The sequence below is a fragment of the Microcaecilia unicolor genome, chromosome 1 (genome assembly GCF_901765095.1).
Source record: "Microcaecilia unicolor chromosome 1, aMicUni1.1, whole genome shotgun sequence".
Taxonomy (NCBI): domain Eukaryota; kingdom Metazoa; phylum Chordata; class Amphibia; order Gymnophiona; family Siphonopidae; genus Microcaecilia; species Microcaecilia unicolor.
The window spans coordinates 721,779,166-721,799,216 of record NC_044031.1 but is presented as its reverse complement, the minus strand read 5'-3'; the positions used below and the strand labels follow the sequence as shown (position 1 = coordinate 721,799,216).

The following is a 20,051-nucleotide window of genomic DNA, read 5'->3' as shown; positions in this document are numbered from 1 at the left end:
AGGATCCCTACTCTTCCCGGGCGCGGGCGGCCAGGGTGAGTGGCGGAACGGGGGAGGGGGGGTTACGGAGGACTGAAATAGGAAACATGAGGGGCCCAGGAAAGGAACAGGGTTAAGAATGCCAGATTTTTTTGGGGGGGGGGGGGGGAGCAGTATCAGGTGAGAGGAGCAGTGCACCGAGCACTGGGGAAGGGAACGAACAGAGTTAGGGATGCCTGCTGTTTATGCTCAGCAAATAAGGTCGGGGATGGAGTGCCACTGTATATTTAAGGATGTTAATTAAGGGTGGCACAGAGGCAGGTAGGATTTTAGTAGCACTAGAGGTGTATACTGTTAGCTGGTTCAGCCAAGAGGTGAGACTGAAGCTCTTTCCACCTTTCCAACACCTCACAAGCACTGATCTCTACCTGGTAAGGAAACCCTCTAGTCTGTTCTTTTATTTTTAGCTGAAATGTTTTTTTTTGCTCTGGCCATTCTTGGACTGGCAGAAGTGGGAAATTTAGAGTTGCATCAGCACTGCAATTACTTCCTGTTCACAGCAATAAGAGTGATGGATAATAATTATACAGATTTCAGGTCCTGTGTTTGTCTTCTTAGATAGGCTATCTATATATGAAGGTGCTATCGATATTTTCATCAAAATATTTTTAGTATTTAATCTCTGTTATATGGTGATTTTGAATGGAATTCTGGTTTTGATTGTCTTTGCTGGGGGGGGTGTTAAAAAAAGGTTGGGCCCGGGTGTCAAGTATGCTAGCTACGCCACTGCATAAGTATTGCCATACTAGGACAGACCGAAGGTCCATCAAACACCAGCATCCTGTTTCCAACAGTGGCCAATCCGGGTCACAAATACCTGGCAAGATCCCAAAACAGTACAACACATTTTATGCTGCTTATTCTAGAAATACGCAGTGGATTTTCCCCAAGTCCATTTTAATAATGGTCTATGGACTTTTCCTTTAGGAAGCCATCCAAACCTTTTTTTAAACCCCACTATGCTAATTGCTTTTACTACATTTTCTGACAACGAATTCCGGAGTTTAATTACATGTTGAGTGAATAAATATTTTCTCAGATTTGTTTTAAATGTACTACTTTCTAGCTTCATTGCGTGCTCCCTAGTATTTTTAGAAAGAGTAAACAATCAATTCACGTCTACCCATTCCACTCCACTCATTATTTTTATAGACCTCTTTCATATCTCCCCTCAGCCATCTTCTCTCCAAGCTGAAGAGCCCTAGCCACTTTAGCCTTTCCTCATAGGGAAGTTGTCCCATCCCCTTTATCTATACTTTTTCTAATTCCACAATATCTTTTTTTTTATATGCGGTGACCAGAACTGAACACAATATTCGAGGTGTGGTCGCACCATGGAGCGATACAAAGGCATGATATCCTCATTTTTGTTTTCCATTCCTTTCCTAATAATACCTAACATTCTATTTGCTTTCTTTGCTGTCACAGAACACTGAGCAGAGGGTTTCAAAGTATCATCAACATTGACGCCTAGATTCCTTTCCCTGCCGGTGAATCCTAATGTGGAACCTTGCATTACATAACTATAATTTGGGTTCCTCTTTCCCACATGCATCACTTTGCACTTGCTCACATTAAACGTCATCTACCATTTAGATGCCCAGTCTCCCAGTCTCGTAAGGTCCTCTTGTTATTTTTCACAATCCTCTTGCAATTTAACAACTTTGAATAACTTTGCGTCATCAGCAAATTTAATTACCTCACTAGTTACTCCCATCTCTAGGTCATTTATAAATTTGTTAAAAAGCAGCAGTCCCAGCACAGACCCCCGGGGAACCCCACTATCTACCCTTCTCCATTGAGAATACTGACCATTTAACCAGCGGTGATCCTAGCTGGCATAACACCCGGGGCGGATCGCTGATGCACCCCCCCCCCGGGTGCACGCTGCTGGGGGGGGGATGCCGCAGCGCGCGCCTGTCAGCTGAGTTCGCTGACTTCGTTAACTTTGCTGCAGCTCCCTCTGCCCCGGCCGGAACAGGAAGTAACCTGTTCCGGGGCAGAGGGAGCTGCAGCGAAGTTAGCGAAGTCAGCTGACAGGCACGCGCCGCGGCATCCCCCCAGTGGCGTGCACCCGGGGCGGACCACCCCCCCCTTGGTACGCCACTGCATTTAACCCTACTCTCTGTTTTCTATCTTTTAACTAGTTTTTAATCCACAATAGGGACCCAAGGGACAGAGACAGAAATCTTTAAATCCTGACTGCATCCTTCGAATGGAAAGGCTACAACCCCAAAATAATCTCCAAAAATATTGCCTCCTCCCTCAAAAACCCCAGGGAAAATCTGCTACAATACAAAGAAAAAAAAGCCACAGACAGAATCCCCCTTATAGTGACATACAATCCATAGCTGGAAAAATTAAGAACAATCATAAAAGATCTTCAGCCTCTACTCCAAGAGGATGAATTACTGAAAGAGTGGAGGAGTGGCCTAGTGGTTAGGGTGGTGGACTTTGGTCCTGGGGAACTGAGGAACTGAGTTCGATTCCCACTTCAGGCACAGGCAGCTCCTTGTGACTCTGGGCAAGTCACTTAACCCTCCATTGCCCCATGTAAGCTGCATTGAGCCTGCCATGAGTGGGAAAGCGTGGGGTACAAATGTAACAAAAAATAAATATTCCCAGCCCCACCAATGCTGGCCTTCCGACAACCACCCAACTTGAAACACAAGCTAATCAGAAGTAAACTCCCAACACAGACTGAAAAAGAAGAGAAGGGCACACATCCTTGCAATATATCCAGCTGCAAGCTATGCCAAAACATTTCACAGGACCCCACAGTCATTCACAAAGGAAAAATATTCAACATAAAGGAATCTTTCACATGCTCATCTTCCAATGTGGTATATATCATTCAGTGTAAAAAATGTAACGAAGGATAATATATTGGAGAAACAGGCCAGATGCTAAAGACAAGATTTAATTTACATAGACATCACATGAACAATACTGGTGCCAGCCGGGTTCCCACCCCTGTGGGCCAGCACTTTACAAAACCAGATCACTGTACCAGTGACTTCATAGTAAGAATCCTGAAAGGTAACTTTAAAACAATACAGGAACGTAAGACCTTTGAAGTCAGAATGATTGAATATTTTGACACCCAACAGACAGGACTTAACAAAGATCTGGGTTTTCTAGCCCATTATAAACCATAAAGTTGTATTCCTCTGTTTATCACCCTTCGCTCACCTATCCACCCCTATCCTGTTAGACTATCTCTGAAATGCTTTGATGTTCCCATGCATACCTCCTACCCACCCCCACCCTGTTAGACTGTCAATGAAATGCTTGGATGTTTTACTTATATATACTGTCATCTACCACATTTGCTTATTTCCAATCTGACGAAGAAGGGCAACCTTCGAAAGCTAATCAAGAAATGTATTAAGTTATGTCCAATAAAAAAGGTATCATCTTATTTTCTTTTCCATGTTTTCTTTTGTTTGATTTATTTATTTATTTGTAACACTTATACCTCGCACTTTCCCACGTTAATTACCTTTAAAAGTGGACTAACACGGCTACCACACCACTCTAATCCACAATAGGACACTACCTCCTATCCCACTAATTTCCTCTGGAGTCTTTCATGAGGTACTTTGTCAAACACCTGTTGAAAATCCAGATACATAATATCGACTGGCTCACCTTTATCCACAGGTTTGTTCACCCCTTCAAAGAAATGTAATAGATTGGTGAGGCAAGATTTCCCTTCACTAAATCCATGTTGGCTTTGTCTCATTAATCCATGCTTTTGAATATCCTCAGTAATTTTGTTCTTTATAACGGTCTGTACCATTTTGCCTGGCACCGACGACAGGCTTACCGGTCTATAATTTCCTGGATCACCTCTGGAACCTTAAAAAAAAAATTGGCATTACATTGGCCACCCTCCAATCTTCTGGTACTATGCTTGGTTTTAAAGGAAAATTACATATTACTAACAATAGTTCCACGAGTTAAGTTTTCAATTCTATTAGTACTCGGGGATGAATACCATCTGGTCAAGATTTGCTACTCTTCAATTTGTCAAAGTGTGCATTACATCCTCCAGGTTTATAGAGATTTCATTTAGTTTCTCTGACTTGTCAGCTTTGAATAGCATTTCTGGCACTGGTATCTCTCAATGCGCAAAGCAAGGAGTAGGAAAGTTAGGCTCTTCCAAAGAACCGAAGGAGACATATATAAAAAAACAAATCTGTATTCCAAATTAAGCACTGACAAACTTGACTCTGACTCGACACAGCTGTGTTTCGGCGCCAAAGCACGCCTTCATCAGGAGTCTTCTGAAAAACTGTGGATAGTGTATATAATGAATTGTCAGCTATATGATGATGTTAAACCAGATATGGCTAAAATCCAGTGTCTCTGCTGGAGAGAATCTCCGTAGCGCGCGAGTGTCTCTGATGTGTTGCTGTGTCGAGTCAGAGTCAAGTTTGTCAGTGCTTAATTTGGAATAAAGATTTTTTTTTTTAATATACGTCTCCTCCGGTTCTTTGGAAGAGCCTAACTTTCTTACTCCTTGCTTTGCACATTTCTTTGCGTAGGAATTCAGTGTACCTTCACCCTTGTGGTGGTTCTTCTCCACTGGTATCTCTCACAAGTCTTTCTCGGTGAAAACCGAATCAAAGAATTCATTTAATCTCTCTGCTTTGTCTTCCCTGATTGCCCCCTTTACCCCTCGGTCATCTAGCAGTCCAACCGATTCTTTTCCCGGCTTCTTGCTTTTAATATACCTAAAAAGATTTTTACTATGTGTTTTTGCCTCCAACGCAATCTTTTTTTCAAAATCTCTCTTTGCCTCCCTTATCAGCGTTTTGCATTTGACTTGCCATTCCTTATGTTGTTTATTATTTTCAGTCGGTTCCTTCTTCTTTTTTCTGAAGGATTTTCTTTTAGTTCTAATAGCTTCCTTCACCTCATTTTTTAATCACGCAGGCTGTCGTTTGCTGTTCCTTCCTCCTTTATTAATACACGGAAATGTTTAGCCTGGGCTTCCAGGATGGTATTTTTGAACAGCATCCACACCTGATGTAAATTTTTGACCTTCAAAGCTGCTCCTCTAAGTTTTTTTTTCACCGTTCTCATTTTATCATAGTTTCCTTTTTAAAAGTTAAATGCTAACGTATTGGACTTCCTGTGTGCACTTACTCAAAAGCAAATATCAAATCTGGTCATAATATGATCAGTGTTATCGAGCGGCCCCAGCACCATTACCTCCCGCACCAGATCATGCGCTCCACTAAGAACTAGGTCTAGAATTTTTTCTCCTCTTGTTGGCTCCTGTACCAGCTGCTCCATAAAGCAGTCCTTGATTTCATCAAGGAATTTTACCTCCCTAGCATGTCCTGATGTTACATTTACCCAGTCAATATCGGGGTAATTGAAATCACCCATTATTATTGTGTTGCCCAGTTTGTTAGCCTCCCTAATTTCTGATAACAAGGACAAGGAAATAACAACTGTACCTGGCTGTAACTCACCTTGAGCTACAACTAAAAAGAGTGTGTGCCACATCCTAGCAAAGTAAAATACATAATTAAATACTTATTTTTGTGTGTTATCTCTTTTCTTTGTTGAAGATCTGTTTTGTTGTAAGCCACCTTGAATCCAAAGTGAAATTAGGCAGAATGTAAATCACAGAACAGAACTGAGTTTATTTGCTTCCATTTGTTTTTGTTAGATTTATTCAACAGATATGGCAATAGGATATGGCCTTAATTAAATTACCCCCCCCCCCCCCCCCCCCCCCGGCTTATAATGTCCCTATTTGAGCAGCCGATGCTCAAAGCTTGTTTGCTTACAACGTTTGATTTAGGCTGGTTGCAGCCAGTCTAGGTGTATTCGGCATCTAATACACAAACAGGTTCTGTACTGATTTCACCATTTGAGGTAGCAGCTGCCAATAATCTTAGTATTAAAATGAGCATTCTGTGCAATGCACAGAAAGGACCACCTATCTTTAACGTTCAAACTTCTCTGGCAGGTCTGGAGCTGTCATTGCATGAGGGTGACTTCTCTCAGTGGAGCAGTCTGCTTACATTTGCAAATGTATGGGAAATGGTCCATGTGTGTGTGTCCCGCACGTAAAAGTAGTGTTAAAAAGTTGACGTGAAGAACAAAAAAGAAACTCTATGGTGCCCGCACACAGGTTTGCTTCTTTATGACAGCAGTATCACAAAGGTTGTTGTAATCACTTTCTGGCTATAAATTATTTATTTATTTAGATTTTGCTTACACCTTTTTCAGTAGTAGCTCAAGGTGAGTTACATTCAAGTACTCTGGATATTTCTTTGTCCCAGGTGGGCTTACAATCTAAGTTTGTAACTGAGGCAATGGAGGGTTAAGTAAAACACAGTCACAAAAGCCTGCACAGCAAAGAAGCTGGTATAATAAAAAAACACCGGGCTTTTAAAGCGCATTTGACACATGATGCAGACCTATGAAGCGGTTATCACTTTTTTTTTTCTGAGCATGCGCAGAACATTGACACCTATCTGTGCTGCACACATGTGCTAGGTGCTTTCCGTACCCGGCTACCTGCAGAATTTCCGTACATTTCATTTCCATGCGATTTTCTTTGAGCATGATTGCTGTTGCAAAACTGAAAGCTCAACCGCGCCTATAAACACACGCGGCACGTATTAGGGACTTTTGAGCATCTGTCCCACAATTATTTATTTAAGTTGGAGTATTTTCGTTTCAATTCTTCTAGTCACGAGTCATTCCCAGCCTATCTGCCAAGTCTTGCCTCCGCCTCCGCGCGCCAACAGCGGCCCTTCCCATCCCCCCTCCCTCCCTCTCTCCGCGAGCCAGCGCTTCCGGCAGTCTTGAAGAAGTCTCGACTCCTTCGGCTCGAGCACAAACCCCCCACTTCCCCAGCAGCAGCGCGCGCCGTGCCCGGCCGCTCGCTGGCTTTCCCCGACGTTTCACGCTCCCGCAGAGGGGAGCCCGAGGGAGTGACGTCACAGCTGCCGCTGTCCGTGGGCTATGGCGCGGCCGAAAGCTTGGTGGAGCAACCTAGCTAAGCTGTTGGTGCCGGGCCGGCGCGAGCCTCCTCTCTACCTGAGCGACGCCTGCAGTGCACTTGACTTGTCGGACGAGGCGCCGGAGGAGGACACATTGCACAAGTTCAACAAACTACGGGTGGTGGTGTCCGAGGACGTCCCCTCCGTGAACGGGGGACAGCACGCGGCGACCACCTCGCCTCCCTTCTCTTCTTCGTCCGACGATTCCCTACTGGAGCATCCCAACGAGCTGCGGCCGTCGCCGCTGTGTGGTGGCTGCCGGGCGCGGGGGGAGCAGTGCAGCCGCAGGACAGCGCGGAACAGGTTGCTGGTGGCCGGGACGCTCTATTTCTTCTTCATGCTGGGGGAGCTGGTGGGTGAGTTCTGCGCCTGGTTCTTTCCCTTTTCCACGTTAGGGTTGTACGAGTCGGATCAAAATATTAATTATGTAACGCTATAAGGTGTTTGCAATGCTGTACAGACATATGTAAGAGGCAGTTCGCGCTTCGTACAGCTTACAGTTTAATCACAATCCCCAGAAACCAGGTTGTGTGGGAGCTTTGCTACTGAAAAAGACTGGTTAAAGTCCAGAAGGCCAGGATCCACGTTTTACCCGAACCCCAGGAGCAGGAAGACTGAGGGAGGACTTGCTTTACTAACTTTTTCTAAATGCACATTATTGCCGATTAATGCAAGTTAAAGTATAGTAATGTGCACTGATTCTTTAACACGAGTTAGTAAAGAACCCTAAAAGTTAAAGTGTTCTACAAGATGCTTCAGAGAGGACAAGAGAGTACAGGCTACATTTAACTGACTGGAGAGGGAGCATAAAGTATTTGTTGCAGCCCGCTGGAAAGTGCACTGTTGAGATTTGGCCTTGGAGGGAGAGAACAAAGAGAAGAGCTAGGACTTGTTTGGATGAACTGCAGGGAACAAGCGTTTATAACCGTTTAATACGCAAGTATTTTTTTTTATTAAATTCTAAATTCTCTGTGGGAATATGATTGTAAGTATGCATTTTCTAGTTTTAGGGATTAGATGCTTCATTTATATACTGCAATCATGTTATTTTGCCTCATTTGTAAACATTTGCAAAAGAAAGCTCACTTTCTGTGTGTTTCTGTACTGACTAATAGGAGTGTGGTTATCAGCTCTACATGAGACAGTAATTGTCATTTGATTATTACATTTCCTCATTACTTTGCTCAATAGTAGTCATCTACTATTGAGCAAAGTAATGAGGAAATGTAGTTATCTAATGTCATTGGTGGGGCCCTACTTGGAGTATTGTGTTCAGTCTTGGAGAATAATAGTCCTAATTATGGTACAGGTACACAAAATATATGCAACAAAAACAATTTCAATAAAATATTTACCTCATAATAATAATATTGTGATAGTGTGCTCAGTTCACAATTGCAGTTCACTTATGCAGTCATATAACATAATGCATAAGACCAACCATATGGCATGCGCTGGATTTTATTGCAATTGTTTTATTACATATATTTTATGTACCTGCACCATAATTAGGATTGTTTTTGTTATGAACTTTGCTCCCTTGCATTTTACTTCATTAGGGCCCTGTTTAAGCCATGCTAAGGGCGCTAGCATTTTTAGTGCACGCTAATAATTAGCACGAGCTAAATGCTGTCGCCCATAGGAACATATAGGCAAAGGTAGCATTTAGTGCGTGCTAATAACGCTAGCGCGGCTTAGTAAATGGGGCCCTTAGTGTTCAGTCAGGTCCTCAGTATATCCACAATAAATATTCATGAGATAGATTTGCATATAGTGGAGGCAGTGCATGGAAACCTTGCTGGTGAATGGAGTAGCCTAGTGGTTAGTGCAGCAGACTTTGATCCTGGGGAACTGGGTTCAATTCCCACTGCTGCTCCTTGTGACTCTGGGCAAGTCACTTAACCCTTCATTGTCCCAGGTACAAATAAGTACCTGTATATAATGTAAACCGCTTTGAATGTAGTTGGAAAAACCACAGAAAGGAGGCATATTAAGTCCCATTCCCTTTCCCCTCCCCCCTTTCATTGTTGGTATCCTGAAAATCTGACTGGCTGAGGTGCCTCCAGATCAGATTTGAGAACCACTTCTCTAAGGTATAAATATCCAGGTCTTCAAGTCTTCTCTTGTACAGCTTTTGCCTCAAATCCCTTACCATTTTTGTTGCCTTCCTCTGAACCACTTCGTTTTATGTCCTTAGCAAGATATGTCCTCCAAAATTGAACACTAAGGGCCCCATTTACAAAGCCATGCTAGCGTTTTTAGCACATGCTAAAGTTAGCAGCACTAATTGCTAGAGTCACCTATATGTTCCTATGGGCGACTTGGTGTTTAGCTCGTGCTAATCATTAGCATCCGCTAAAAATGCTAGCAACCTTAGCACAGTTAGAGGAAAAGAGGGACAGGGGAGATATGATGTAGATGATTAAATACTTAAAAGGTACAAACAAATTTGTTTCAGACTGGGAAGGAGTAGAAACAGAGGACATGAATAGAGATTGTAGGGAAGTAGATTTATGAGTAATATCAGGAAATACTTTTTCTCAGAGAGGGTGATGGGTGCCTGAAATACTTTTGTGGAGACAAAAACAATTATGAAATTCAAAAAAGTGTGGGATAAACAGAGGATCCCTTTACAGAAAGAGGATGGAATCATTCCATCTTTACACTTTAAGCAAGGCACAGAGGGGTGTAACCTGCATAGAGCAGCAGGTACAAATCTGGCTGCCTTTTTGGGCAGATACGATGGGCCATACAGTCACTTATATTACTATGACAGTTTTTTGATGTCATAAAACCTCATGTACAGTTCTGATCAGAAGCTTTATGATGAAATTCAGAACTTTTTTTTTTTAATTTCAGGTGGATATGTTTCTAATAGTCTTGCAATCATGACAGATGCACTTCATATACTAACTGACCTCAGTGGTATTATTCTGACATTACTTGCTTTATGGCTCTCTGCAAAATCTCCAACCAAAAGGTTTACCTTTGGATTTCACCGCTTAGGTAGGTGTGACCTTTGCTTTTTATGCTGTCATAAACTGTCAGTAATAAAGGTCAAAGCTGCATTGTAAAATAGGTTGTGCCAGGAAAGATGTCTGTGTACTAGCTGTAGAAAATATAAAGTCTTTGTGCTTTTAGTATCTGTGTATCACAGGTTTATAATCATTTTCAAAAGCATAAGTAAAATAGAGAAGGATGCAGGTTGAACTGTAGTATTTTCAAGTTTTTCTCATTAGGATGCTTAGACCATCCATCCATCTCTCAGCACCTGGGGACATCTACTACTTACATAAGTACATAAGTATTGCCACACTGGGACAGACCAAAGGTCCATCAAGACCAGCATCCTGTTTGTAACAGTGGCCAATCCAGGTCACAAATACCTAGCAAGATCCCGATAAAGTTTAATACATTTTATGCTGTTTATCCCAGAAAGAGCAGTGGATTTTCCCCGAAGTCAATTTAATAATGGTCTATGGACTTTTCCTTTAGGAAGGTGTCCAGACCTTTTTTAAACCCCGCTAAGCTAACTGCCTTTACCACATTCTCTGGCAACGAATTCCAGAGTACACATTGCATGAAGAAAACTTTTCTCCGATTCGTATTAAATTTACTACTTTGGTGGGGAAGTGTCAGATGGTAGGGAAAATAGCTGGCAAAATAATCCATTTTGTAGTAATGCCAGGGCCTTCTTTACTTTCTCTTCCTCTTCTAGGTTATTGGTATTCCTGGCTGGAGATGGATGACTAGATCTCTGTTGGGAGGAAGAGTGGGAGATTTTTGGAAGGTAGTCTAATAGGTGTGTGGAGAGTGGGATAGCCACAAGAGGCCAGATTAGAAGAAAGTCAAGTGGGAAAAGTGTGCAGAGCATCGCCCATGGAATTATTTCTGACTCCTCTTTTACTCTGATATGGAAGGAAGAGAGGAAGGATGGTTTGAATGCTGCAGTGTCCAAACATATCAGCTTTGGAAAGAATAATAAAATTAAACAAAGTGTGATGATGATCGTTAGATGTCACTGTAGATTTCAAAGGAGAGAGTTCATAGTTTAACCACAGGGTGTCACTGTCTCAAGGGGGAGTAAAAATAGAATCTCGTGGCACATTATGTGCTTCAGTCACTAGGTGCCACTTTTCCAGCAATCATTAAGAGTGGAGGAGTGGCCTAATGGTTAGTGTAGTGGATTGCAGACCTGGGGAACTGGGTTCAATCCCCACTGCTGCCTGATGGTCAGTAGTGGGTTGAGATCCTGGGGAACCAGGTTAATTCTTTCTGCAGCTCCGTGTGAACCTGGGCAAGTCACTTGAGTGAAGAAATATTTTCTCCAATTTGTTTAAAATGTACTACTTTGTAGCTTCATTGCGTGCCCCCTAGTCCTAATATTTTTGGAAAGAGTAAACAAGTGATTCACATCTACCCGTTCCACTCCACTCATTGAGAATACTGACCATTTAACCCTACTCTTTCTATCCCATGACTCTCCAATTTCCTTTAGAGTCTTTCATGAGGTGCTTTGTCAAACGCCTTTTGAAAATCCAGATACACAATACAAACTGGCTCACCTTTATCCACATGTTCGTTCACCCCTTCAAAGAAATGTATAGAATGGTGAGGCAAGATTTCCCTTCACTAAATCTATTTTGGCTTTGTCTCACTAATCCATGCTTTTGAATATGCTCTGTAATTTTGTTCTTTTTAATAGTCTCCTCTACCATGTTGCCCAGCACTGATGTCAGGCTCACCGGTCTATAATTTCCCAGATCTCCTCTGGAACCTTTTTTAAAAATCAGCGTTTCATTGGCCTCCCTCAAATCTTCCGGTACTATTCTTGATTTTCAAGATAAATTACATACAGTGGGGGAAATAAGTATTTGATCCCTTGCTGATTTTGTAAGTTTGCCCACTGACAAAGACATGAGCAGCCCATAATTGAAGGGTAGGTTATTGGTAACAGTGAGAGATAGCACATCACAAATTAAATCCGGAAAATCACATTGTGGAAAGTATATGAATTTATTTGCATTCTGCAGAGGGAAATAAGTATTTGATCCCTCTGGCAAACAAGACCTAATACTTGGTGGCAAAACCCTTGTTGGCAAGCACAGCGGTCAGACGTCTTCTGTAGTTGATGATGAGGTTTGCACACATGTCAGGAGGAATTTTGGTCCACTCCTCTTTGCAGATCATCTCTAAATCATTAAGAGTTCTGGGCTGTCGCTTGGCAACTCGCAGCTTCAGCTCCCTCCATAAGTTTTCAATGGGATTAAGGTCTGGTGACTGGCTAGGCCACTCCATGACCCTAATGTGCTTCTTCCTGAGCCACTCCTTTGTTGCCTTGGCTGTATGTTTTGGGTCATTGTCGTGCTGGAAGACCCAGCCACGACCCATTTTTAAGGCCCTGGCGGAGGGAAGGAGGTTGTCACTCAGAATTGTACGGTACATGGCCCCATCCATTCTCCCATTGATGCGGTGAAGTAGTCCTGTGCCCTTAGCAGAGAAACACCCCCAAAACATAACATTTCCACCTCCATGCTTGACAGTGGGGACGGTGTTCTTTGGGTCATAGGCAGCATTTCTCTTCCTCCAAACACGGCGAGTTGAGTTCATGCCAAAGAGCTCAATTTTTGTCTCATCTGACCACAGCACCTTCTCCCAATCACTCTCGGCATCATCCAGGTGTTCACTGGCAAACTTCAGACGGGCCGTCACATGTGCCTTCCGGAGCAGGGGGACCTTGCGGGCACTGCAGGATTGCAATCCGTTATGTCGTAATGTGTTACCAATGGTTTTCGTGGTGACAGTGGTCCCAGCTGCCTTGAGATCATTGACAAGTTCCCCCCTTGTAGTTGTAGGCTGATTTCTAACCTTCCTCATGATCAAGGATACCCCACGAGGTGAGATTTTGCGTGGAGCCCCAGATCTTTGTCGATTGACAGTCATTTTGTACTTCTTCCATTTTCTTACTATGGCACCAACAGTTGTCTCCTTCTCGCCCAGCGTCTTACTGATGGTTTTGTAGCCCATTCCAGCCTTGTGCAGGTGTATGATCTTGTCCCTGACATCCTTAGACAGCTCCTTGCTCTTGGCCATTTTGTAGAGGTTAGAGTCTGACTGATTCACTGAGTCTGTGGACAGGTGTCTTTCATACAGGTGACCATTGCCGACAGCTGTCTGTCATGCAGGTAATGAGTTGATTTGGAGCATCTACCTGGTCTGTAGGGGCCAGATCTCTTACTGGTTGGTGGGGGATCAAATACTTATTTCCCTCTGCAGAATGCAAATAAATTCATATACTTTCCACAATGTGATTTTCCGGATTTAATTTGTGATGTGCTATCTCTCACTGTTACCAATAACCTACCCTTCAATTATGGGCTGCTCATGTCTTTGTCAGTGGGCAAACTTACAAAATCAGCAAGGGATCAAATACTTATTTCCCCCACTGTATTACTAACAATAGTTCCGCAAGTTCATTTTTCAATTCTATCAGTACTCTGGGATGAATACCATCTGGTCCAGGAGATTTGCTACTCTTTAATTTGTCAAATTGCGCCATTATATCCTCCAGGTTCATAGAGTTTTCATTCAGTTTCTCTGAATTGTCAGCTTTGAATACCATCTCTGACACCGGTATGTCTCCCAAATCTTCCAAGGTGAAATGGACCATAGTAGGCCCTTCTTTCCCCACTTCCCTCTGCCATCTTAAAAGCATAGGCACTCGCTGGAAACTTGCAGACCTCTGGCCTTGAAGAAGACAGATTCAGTCAGAAGGAAGTACTGCCACAATTTGAATATTTTTTTTGTTTAACTTTTTTTTTTTTTTTAATTCAAAGTCAATACATTACCAACATTCAAAATAAAAAGTCTTTTATTAACTGTCCCCTTTCCCCTCTTAACAGTTTGCTTTTATCAGTCGCCCACCGCCCCTTATTTCAAGTATATCATATGCGTGGGATAAACATAAAGGAATCCTGTGCAGAAGGAATGGATCCTCAGGAGCTTAGCCTAGAATGGGTGGCAGAGCTGGTGGTTGGGAGGCGGGGCTAGTGCTGGGCAGACTTATACAGTTTGTGCCGGGGCTGGTGGTTGGGAGGCGGGACTAGTGCTGGGCAGACTTATACGGTTTGTGCCGGGGCTGGTGGTTGGGAGGCGGGACTAGTGCTGGGCAGACTTATACGGTCTGTGCTGGGGCTGGTGGTTGGGCGGTGGGGATAGTGCTGGACAGACTTATACGGTCTGTGCCAGAGCTGGTGGTGGGAGGCGGGACTGGTAGTTGGGAGGCGGGGCTAGTGCTGGACAGACTTATAGGGTCTGTGCCAGAGCTGGTGGTGGGAGGCGGGACTGGTAGTTGGGAGGCGAGGATAGTGCTGGGCAGACTTATATGGTCTGTGCCAAAGCTGGTGGTTGGGAGGGGGGGTTGGTGGTTGGGAGGCGGGGATAGGGCTAGCCAAACTTATACGGTCTGTGCACTGAAGAGGACAGTACAAATAAAAAAAGTAGCACATATGAATTTATCTTCTTGGGCAGACTGGATGGACCGTGCAGGTCTTTTTCTGCTGTCATCTACTATGTTTACTATGTTTATGTTTAGTTGCCGGTGCCTTGTAATTAAGGTAAATTGGCACTGGCCACACTTAACATAAGCAGACTTAGCAGTGAGGTTCATGTTCATTGTATGATTGAAATTAACACTGTACACAATTAGCAAGTAACTTCTAATTTGCAAAGTAAAAAATACAAGGAAGAAAAAGGATGAATGACCAGCCATATTTCTTCATCAGTCCTAAAGAAAACCTCCTGTACTTAATTGAACATTAATTTTTTTAACAATTTTTTTGTAGCTGTATTAAAAGTCCAATTATTAATTTCTTCAGGTACTTATCTGAAGCTAACGCTGCTACGCTCTGCAGCATGGCTGTTTCACTCTGGCTTCATCAGGTGCATTTTTATCCTGCAGCATTATCAGTAGTAACCTTTCTTTCCCTGCCGTTTAATGTATGCGGTTTCAAGGAGGAAGTAATGCCAGTGAAGAGAGTTGTGTTACGTAGATGAGTCAAATTAACCCATTTGGAGACTTTGCCCCTGGGAGTAGCCATTAAAAAATTAAATTACATTAACATATACTTCTATACTGCTAATCCCATAAAGTTCAAAGAGAAACTAGAAAGAGTAACCAATGTGGGAATCACATCGGAACAAACTTCTTAAAAAGCATTGTCTTCAAATTTCTCTGAAATGAAGGGAAATTAGACAAAATATTAAAACATGGCATCCAGGGCCAGCTTAACATAGGACCAGGTGAAGTTGTGGCCCAGGGCGCTGGAGATAAAGGGTGCCAGATGCCTGAGCCTATGATGTCGCTGACCCTATAGGTTAATCTGGCCCAGAGCTTACCTAGCGGTGTTGCATGTGCAGGGAAAAGAGAAGAGCTGTCAACACCCTTCCTCTCTGTCTCAGACCACTTTCCCCCCGTCTGTCTTTTAAAGGCAGTTTTTCCCTTGCAAATACAGATGGCATTTCACCCAATGCTGCCCACATCAGCCCTAGCATCTTCCTTCTGTCACACCCCGTCCCCTCCTTTGACATAGCTTCCTGTTTCCACAGGGACGTCAGAGGGAAGACGGGCTGATGCGGGTAGCATTAGTTGAAAGACTTTTGGTCTTCAGGAGGGGAAAATTGCCTTTAAAGGTAGGCCGGGGGTGGGGGGAGTGTGCCAATGGGAGGGCGCCAAATCAAACGTTGGCTCTGGGCGCCATGGTCCCTTGAGCTGGCCCTGATGGCTGCAATTCTTTCCAAATCCCATACCATTTTTGTAGCTTTTCTTTGCACCGCTTCCAGTCTTTTTACATCTTTAGCAAGATATGGCCTCCGAAACTGAACACAATACTCCAAGTGGGGCTTCACCTACGACTTGTAGAGGGACATCAACACCTCCTTTCTTCTGCAGGTTATGTCCCTCTCTATGCAGCCTAGCATCCTTCTGGTCACTGCTGTTGCCTTGTTGCATTGTTTCTTCACCTTCAGATCCTCAGACACCAATACCCCGAGGTCTGTTTCCTGAGTCAAGCTTACTAATCTCTCCCCTCCTATTTGGTATCTCTTTTTTGGGTTTCTGCACCTAAAGTGCATTACTCTACACTTCTTGGCATTAAATTTTAACTAGTGTGTACTCTACTGGGGTATAGGTAATATACTGGTTTTACTGTTTTGAATAAATCCTACCCACAAAACCACAACTAGTTGAAAAAAATAAAATAATGAAAAATTATTGTGCTCAGAATCTGGGTATCCCATACTGTGCCGGCTGACCATTCAATTATAGGGTGTTACCTTTATTCACATCATTGCACTCCCTACCGCCTACCAGTGGTGTCCAATTGTGATATTTCTCGTTAAATATACATAGATAACTCTTAGTATATAGCTAGTTTTCATACTATAGTTCCAACATCCACGGAGTGTGGGATACTTATCGCACTCCTAAATGGATGATTCAGCTCGTTACAGGGTCGGCACCAGTTTCTGTGTGCTTGTGCTGTAAATCAGTGGCGTAGCCAAGGGGGGGCCCGGGTGAGCCAAGGCCCACCCACTTTGGGCTCATGCCCACCCAGTAGCACACCTATGATGTGGCTGGCAGAGATTCCCAAGTCCCACCAGCTGAAAACTGTCCCTTCTGCATACCTTGTAAATAGTAGATGTTCGCCTGCAGCAAGCAGCGACTGATACAATACCGTTCACTCCAGACCCACAGCCTTATTCCTGCCTATGTGGAAACAGGAAGTTGCTTCAGTGGGAAGGCTGTGGGGCCAACATGAGCTGTGTATATTATTTGCTGCTCGCTGCTGGTGAAAATCTGCTATTTAAAAGGTATGTGGGAGAGGGGGATGTTTGACAGACTATATGGCATGCAGGAGAGAGAAGGAGAGACTAAATTACCTGTGGGACGGGGTGGGGTTCTTCTGCCCACCCATCTTGGGCCCAGGCCCACCCAAAATTGGATGTCTGGCTACGCCCATGCTGTAAATTCCTCTCAAACTCAAAGATGTTTCTAGTCTTTGATGTTATACCGTAATGCTGGTAGTTCCCGACATGCGTGCATGTTTCGCCCTAAGCATCCTCAGGGGAACGATGGACTGTGATGAGAACAGCTTCGTCTCCACTCAACTCAACTGACAAAAACGCCGGTGCGGAGAGATTAAATGAATTCTTCGTTTCGGTCTTTACTGAGGAAGATTTGGGTGGGATACCGGTGCCGGAAATGGTATTCGACGCTGACGAGTCGGAGAAACTTAATGAATTCTCTGTAAACCTGGAGGATGTAATGGGGCAGTTCTACAAACTGAAGAGTAGCAAATCTCCTGGACCGGATGGTATTCACCCCAGAGTACTGATAGAACTGGAAAAAGAGCTTGCGGAGCTATTGTTAGTAATATGTAATTTATCCTTAAAATCGAGCGTGGTACCGGAAGATTGGAGGGTGGCCAATGTAACGCCGATTTTTAAAAAAGGTTCCAGAGGAGATCCAGGAAATTATAAACCGGTGAGTCTGACGTCAGTGCCGGGCAAAATGGTAGAGGCTATTATTAAGAACAAAATTACAGAGCATATTCAAAAGCATGGATTAATGAGACAGTCAACATGGATTTAGTGAAGGGAAATCTTGCCTCACCAATCTGCTACATTTCTTTGAAGGGGTGAACAAACGTGGATAAAGGTGAGCCGGTTGATATTGTGTATTTAGATTTTCAGAAGGCGTTTGACAAAGTACCTCATGAAAGACTCGAGAGGAAATTGGAGAGTCATGGGATAGGAGGTAGTGTTCTATTGTGGATTAAAAACTGGTTAAAAGATAGAAAACAGAGAGTAGGGTTAAATAGTCCGTATTCTCAATGGAGAAGGGTAGTTAGTGGGGTTCCCCAGGGGTCTGTGCTGGGACCACTGCTTTTTAACATATTTATAAATGACCTAGAGATGGGAGTAACTAGTGAGGTAATGAAATTTGCTGATGACACAAAGTTATTCAAAGTCGTTAAATCGCGGGAGGATTGTGAAAAATTACAAGAACACCTTACGAGACTGGGCATCTAAATGGCAGATGACGTTTAATGTGAGCAAGTTCAAAGTGATGCATGTGGGAAAGAGGAACATGAATTATAGCTACGTCATGCAAGGTTCCATGTTAGGAGTCACTGACCAAAAAGGGATCTAGGTGTCGTCGATGATGATACGTTGAAACTTTCTGCTCAGTGTGCTGCTGCGGCTAAGAAAGCAAATAGAATGTTAGGTATTATTAGGAAAGGAATGGAAAATAAAAATGAGGATGTTATAATGCCTTTGTATCGCTCCATGGTGCGACCGCACCTCAAATATTGTGTTCAATTCTGGTCGCCGCATCTCAAAAAAGTTATAGTGGCATTGGAAAAGGTGCAGAGAAGGGCGACAAAGATGATACAGGGGATGGGACGACTTCCCTATGAGGAAAGGCTAAAGCGGCTAGAGCTCTTCAGCTTGGAGAAAAGGCGGCTGAGGGGAGATATGATAGAGGTCTATAAAATAATGAGTGGAGTGGAACGGGTAGATGTGAAGTGTCCACGCTTTCCAAATATACTAAGACTATGAGGCATGCGATGAAGCTACAGTGTAGTAAATTTAAAATGAATCGGAGAAACATTTTCTTCACTCAATGTGTAATTAAACTCTGGAATTCGTAGCCGGAGAATGTGGTAAAGGCAGTTAGCTTAGCAGAGTTTTAAAAAGATTGGACGGCTTCCTAAAGGAAAAGTCCATAGACCATTATTAAATGGACTTGGGGAAAATCAACTATTTCTGGGATAAGCAGTATAAAATTTTTTGTACTTCTTTTGGGATCTTGCCAGGTATTTATGACTTGGATTGGCCACTGTTGGAAACAGGATGCTGGGCTTGATGGACCTTTGGTCTTTCCCAGTATGGCAATACTTATGTACTGCCACACTGGGATAGACCAAATGTCTATCAAGCCTAGTATCCTGTTTCCAACAGTGGCCAATCCAGGTCACACACACCTGGCAAGATCCCAGAAAAGCTCAATACATTTTATGATGCTTATTACAGAAATGAGCACTGGATTTTCCCAAGTCAATTTAATAATGATCTATGGACTTTTCCTTTAGGAAGCTGTATACATTTCAGGGAAGCTAGTTGGTGGGCTTAAATTGGGAGGGAATATGCTGAGTTTTCTTTTAGACTGTAAAGACATCAGTGAGTTTCCTCTGTGAGAGCAGGTTTAATCTTTGCTGCTGGGACAGCAATTATGTTTAAAAATATTTATATATTTGGATTATTGAGAGGGGTGCTTAGGAAAAAAAATTGTCATTTTATTTAATTTCATGTGCTTGCAGGTTTTTTTTTTTTTCTTTTTTTCATTTTGTTTTCATACATTTTTGTTTCAGGCAGTGAGCCCTTCTGTATTTATGGCTGGCAGGTATGCTAAGTGCTGCTGTCCGAAGTCATCTCCTTGGCAGGGACGTCAAGCCCAGCCATCTGAGGACGTCTTCTACACAGTCCCACATGTGCTGAACGAGCAGCAAGTACTTCATTCAGCAGGTATGCTTGCTGCTAATGCTGTCTCTTCTACGCATGCTGAGTTCTGAGCATGTGTGAAATAGTCCTGGCTGAAGTGCACCTGCTGAATGAAGTGCTTGCTGCTTATTCAGCACATGTGGGACTGTGTAGAAGATGTCCTCAGATGGCTGGGCTTGACATCCCTGCCAGCAAAGGTAATATTTGATTGTGGGGGGGGGGGGGGGAGAGAATTTCTGGCCCCCTCAGTCCACCTTTGCGAGCCCTCAACAATGGACTTCTGGCTGCAGATGTGGCAGGGGCTGCTGACCAAACAAAAAAAAAATTACTTGTAACAAATCGCCTCGTCCCTCCTCCCTCTGTCACCTACTGGTGATACCTTTGGTGTTTTAGTGTTGAGATAAGAACGATCACCCT

General features: G+C 43.4%; 1 protein-coding gene across 1 annotated transcript in view; it reads left to right on the top strand.

The window, feature by feature from the left end:
* Nucleotides 1-6,846: 6,846 nt before the first annotated feature.
* Nucleotides 6,847-20,051, top strand: part of LOC115459799 (zinc transporter 4-like) — a 28,881-nt gene continuing 15,676 nt past the window's right edge. The window contains 2 exon segments of the mRNA XM_030189580.1: nucleotides 6,847-7,426; nucleotides 9,930-10,076. Coding sequence (XP_030045440.1) covers nucleotides 7,033-7,426; nucleotides 9,930-10,076 — 541 coding nt within the window. The 5' untranslated portion in view covers nucleotides 6,847-7,032.